Here is a 5,284-nt window from a genome sequence, read left to right on the forward strand (position 1 = left end):
AAAGTGCCACACAGTCCCAGATGCCAAAGCAGGTCAATCTTAGCTCAAATTATCTTTCCAAACGTACGTGGACACTCTCCTGTTTCTAATTTCTGCTGCTCACAGAGTTTATAAGCAACAGAGCAATCACTGACCAATGCCAAACGTCAGCTAGAGGGGTGTGAAGCACAGCAACACTGCGCTGTGGAACAGAGGAACAGTACGGAGCACCACTGGATACTTTCCAGGAGGCGCTGCCACGGTGACCGTGATAGTCACCAAACATCAGCACCTGACTTTATTAATGTTCACATGCAGCTGAACATCATCAGATCTTTACAGAAATGTTCTTACATCTACTTCACAGACTTCCCAACGGTTCCTGCAGCAAAGAGGGGAGAAACTACCCATTAACTCTCTTCATTTTAGAAGAAATCCTTAACCTCAACCTCAAAAAACATTATGTCTCCAATAGCAGGCCCTCATTTTTCATCGGAGGGGCGTCCCCAGTGGTGCTGGACCTCAAGCGTGAGGTTTGGCATAAAGCCATGAAGGGTTACCATGGAGACGGCGTGCCCCACAGACAAAGGAAACCGGTCCCATTACAGAAAGAGATCTGTCTCAATCAACCAACAATGGCTTTAACGGAGTATAAGAACTCTAAAGAGGGACACACCTCAGAGACAAAGCCGGTAATTCTCTTTAACCATCAGCCGTAGGGTGTTTCATACTCTGTTTAACATGTATACGAAAGGAAGGATCAGCTTCCCATTGGGTCGAGACTCCAACGATCCAAGACAGGGACTCTTAACCCCCGCGACACACATCACCACCCCCTGGGGTCTCTCTGTGGTCCCAAGGCAACGGCAAGCACCGAGTTCCACTAAAACACTATAAAAATGCAGCCCTTTTCTAATGGAGGCAGATGTAGCTGTTGTTTGACACTATGACACAGAATGATTTCTCCTGTACAGAGTCAACAGCCAATCCTCATTCTTCGTAAACTAAACTGTGGGGGGCGCTGATGTTTACCGCTGCTGCACACGCCCACTGCTCCTTTAACAAAGAAGGATCTGTGTGTATCACTCTGTATCGGTTGCATTTTAGAGGTTTTGTCGGTAGACTTTTTGTAAAATTGGGAGGTTGTGTCTGATTGGCTGTAAATGTTTCTCTTCTGCCAGAACTGTTTTGATTAAACAGTACTTCTGTGGGTTTCTTCCTGTGTTGCAGCCCAAATAAACAATGTAATATGGTACGATTCTGATCAGTACACTGATTTATGCTGCCCCTGCTGCTGTAGACCTTCAATTATAGATTTCAGCAGTTCCCCTGGAAAGTCAGGTAATTAAAAAATGACTTCAGTTCAGGGTCGCGGTGGGTCCAGAGCCTACCTGGAATCATTGGGCGCAAGGCAGGAATACACCCTGGAGGGGGCGCCAGTCAAAAACACACTCACTCACACGGAACACGGCACGATGGCGCAGCAGGTAGCGTCGCAGTCACACAGCTCCTATATGTGTGTGTGTGTGTGTGGCACCCTGTGAAGGGCTGCCGTCCCATCCAGAGTTTATTCCTGCATATGCGCCCAGTGATTCCGGGTAGGCTCCGGACCCACCGTGACCCTGAACTGGATAAGACTTACAGACAATGAATGAATGAAGGAAATCCCTCTGGGTGTAAACCTAATTCTAATTCTAATAACACACAAGAATTACTTGAGAAAAGTGCATATTGTTCCTTTAAAATCATCTTTTCTTAAACTGAACTGTCTGTACTGTGATATGACTGGACTCTGTATCTAAGCTGCCTGTTTCTCAGCAGGGCTGGGTCATGTGACTGCAGAGACAGGGCGCTGGGATGGTGAAGGACTGATCTGAAGAAGCTTCATTACCCCACACTCCACGTGTCAGTCTGCAGGGTTACTGCTGCACTCGGACTCACCAGTTTATAATCCTTCGTGGAGAGCTTGGAGAACCACTGGTTGAACTCTAGCACTGCAATTATCGCCACCAAATCCCTGCCAAAAAGACACACACACACACACAAAATGAGACACGTACATCTCAGCTACAGAGGATCAAGTTTCAGCGGCTTAGAGGCTTCCCTTCAGATCCTTCAACCATCAAACCATGGGCTTATTATTCTGTCACTAATCTTAAGACGTTTTATTTCACTGTGTTATGAATAATTCAAAAAATGCTAAGAAAAAAAGCTTCCCAAACTAGTTGGGAATGGGTGTGCGATACGTGCTTATGAAAATATAAAGCAGTTATTAGTCCGTTCTGTTCGGTATTAAATTAAATTATGACAACATTTAATGTTAAAGGCTAAGCACCACTTAATGGACCTCCATGAATATTCCACATTATTGTAGTTACTGACAGATATAAGTATGAATTAAAATGAAAATAGCAACTTAATTTGCTTTAAAACTGACAATTTTATTAAATTGACGGAAAAACCCGAGCTCTCTACGGAAATTCTCGAACACGACCGTGACGTCACTGGTGGACAACAGCTGAACAACGCCGCGGTAAAACACCGTTATGACTGACTGTTATGACAGTATCTAGCTAAATAACCAACATTATTCATGACAATAGCCTAGCAATAAGCTAAACTCAAATGTAGAGGCACCGTTATTCTCGTAAATGTGATCGAAGTCGAACTCGAATTCATCCGACACTATAAACCTCCGTAATGCAGCTACGTAGCCGAGTATAATCTGAGACACCGAGTTTAGCGAGTCAAGCTAACGTTAACTAACACCAACTAAAACAGGCGAAGTGAGTGTCCTTACCCTGTTTACCTCCATGTTACAGAGGCTCTTGAACACCTTTCGTTGGTGTCCTTACATGCCCATATTGTTGGAAAAGCGCCAGTGAAATGAGCTACAGATAACGGAGTGAGCGGATGGTCCTTTCCAAAGTGCCCGTTTAAAGTGGACAAATTTAGTCCATTTTCTGGATATTTTGGGATCTTTGGGCCATTTGTTCACAGATGTCCCACTGTACATTGAATGATTGCAGCCAAAAACAACACACCTTTTCCTCATTCTGCATTAAATTAAGTGCAGCTTCTAGGGGGGGGGACTCAAATCCACTGTATTTATTTGTTTGGCACTTTCATAGAGCTGCTGCTTAGCCTTTAAACAGGACCAGCTCCCTATAGATATAAAGAGCTCATTTAAAGCCAACAAAAATACAATGATCCATAGTTCCAGGTGTATGTACACTCAATTTCTGATAGGCCTCCTAAATCTTAAACACTGCACCTTTAAATAACGGTATGTTGCTCCAAAATGTGGATAAATCATTTGAATGTTAATTAGGACTTCACACATGTGGACGTTCCCCACGCGTTTGCGTTTGTGGACGCAGTAGTGTTTTCTGAGCTCAGATGGTGACATCCATAACAGAAGAATGCTGGCTTTAATTCAGTGGTGTCTGAGGGCTCAAAGGTCATGGGAATTCAACGTGTCTTGCCCTTTACACAGAGACCTCGGGATTCCTGGGATTCCTGGAATCACCTGATGACACTGTAGAGGGTGAAATAGCTGACATTCCTGTAATCACTCATTGAGCAATGCTCTTCTTCATCGGATAATTATTCACTGAGGGAATTTTTGGTGGTGGGACAATCCCCAACGGATCCCTGCTCATAAAGAACTAAAGACATAAGGGCATCACTTTATATTTTACAGTGTTCCTATGATTTAACTGAGCTATCACCACTCGGTTGGGACTGTGTTGAAGGAAGGGTTTTTGTAGAAAACACATATTTAATAAAAACAGTGACACTGATACGAACAACATTACATGTTATTTACTGCTGTCCGTGAGCAGAAGGTGGGTTACCTGTTCTCCAGGTGGCTGAAGTCCTGTAGGTTCAGTTCTCGAGTGTCCTGTGTCAGATAGATCGTGTCCACGTCCTGAATGAGAAAGGAGACCTACATGTTTAAATACAGTAATACAACCTTGCAGATATGATAAAAGAGCTTTATTTAATCTTTAATATATAATTTTTTTATCTCATAACAACGTCTGAAATTTATTCCACCTCTGTGAAATTTAGTCCAGAAAATGGACTAAATTTGTCCACTTTAAACGGGCACTTTGGAAAGGACCCTCCGCTCACTCCGTTATCTGTAGCTCATTTCACTGGCGCTTTTCCAACAATATGGGCATGTAAGGACACCAACGAAAGGTGTTCAAGAGCCTCTGTAACATGGAGGTAAACAGGGTAAGGACACTCACTTCGCCTGTTTTAGTTGGTGTTAGTTAACGTTAGCTTGACTCGCTAAACTCGGTGTCTCAGATTATACTCGGCTACGTAGCTGCATTACGGAGGTTTATAGTGTCGGATGAATTCGAGTTCGACTTCGATCACATTTACAAGAATAACGGTACCTCTACATTTGAGTTTAGCTTATTGCTAGGCTATTGTCATCAATAATGTTGGTTATTTAGCTAGATACTGTCATAACAGTCAGTCATAACGGTGTTTTACCGCGGCGTTGTTCAGCTGTTGTCCACCAGTGACGTCACGGTCGCGTTCGAGAATTTCCGTAGCGAGCTCGGGTTTTTCCGTCAATTTAATAAAATTGTCAGTTTTAAAGCAAATTAAGCTGCTATTTTCATTTTAATTCATACTTATATCTGTCAGTAACTACAATAATGTGAAATATTCATGGAGGTAGCGCAGGTTTGATTGTGGGGGAACTACATACAAACATCTGATTCTTGAACTGTGGAAACAAGCACAGGTCTGAGCGCAGTTGATAAATCAGCTTCAGTGTTTGAAAACAGCAGTAGTAGTTTCAGTAGTGAGCGAATGGCTGCATTCGTATGTGGAGTTTGAGATCAAGCAGTGACTGCACTGCTCCCTCTACTGACCAAATTCACAGTGTTAAAATATCTCAGGCTGTAAAATAAATAAATAAATCAACTGTGGAATAAACAGGGGTTGTTGAAGTTGGTAGAATGATGTGATGGAGGTGTGTGATTGTGTCATATACAATAAAGTATTATAGAGATGTGTGTTTATATGACTGCACATATACTAATACCAACACCCAGTTAGTGATACTGTTACTGTGTGTGTGTGTGTGTGTGTGTGTACTCCTGTGACTATAAGTACTAACCCACTGAACCTCTTCTCTGTACGGCAAGCCGAGCCAGTCACACACACATCTGTACTGCTGAGAAAACCCCCCTAGAGGAACAAAGAGAGTCACACTCCATATGAATCATGATCACAGGTTAAATGCTCACAAACAATGGCACACTAATACACACACACACAC

The 5,284-nt window shown here is 43.0% G+C and overlaps 1 protein-coding gene across 1 annotated transcript in view; it reads right to left on the minus strand.

Moving 5' to 3' along the window:
- Nucleotides 1–1,866: 1,866 nt before the first annotated feature.
- The window catches only part of LOC136682459 (F-actin-uncapping protein LRRC16A), a 51,523-nt gene continuing 48,105 nt past the window's right edge, over nucleotides 1,867–5,284 (minus strand). Inside the window, exons 7-9 of the mRNA XM_066658902.1 lie at nucleotides 5,123–5,193; nucleotides 3,837–3,910; nucleotides 1,867–1,996 (exon numbers count right to left, since the gene is read on the minus strand). Of these exons, the coding sequence (XP_066514999.1) occupies nucleotides 1,867–1,996; nucleotides 3,837–3,910; nucleotides 5,123–5,193 (275 nt within the window). The remainder of the gene's footprint in view (nucleotides 1,997–3,836; nucleotides 3,911–5,122; nucleotides 5,194–5,284) is intronic.

This window comes from Hoplias malabaricus, unplaced genomic scaffold (assembly GCF_029633855.1).
Source record: "Hoplias malabaricus isolate fHopMal1 unplaced genomic scaffold, fHopMal1.hap1 scaffold_202, whole genome shotgun sequence".
NCBI classification, from domain to species: domain Eukaryota; kingdom Metazoa; phylum Chordata; class Actinopteri; order Characiformes; family Erythrinidae; genus Hoplias; species Hoplias malabaricus.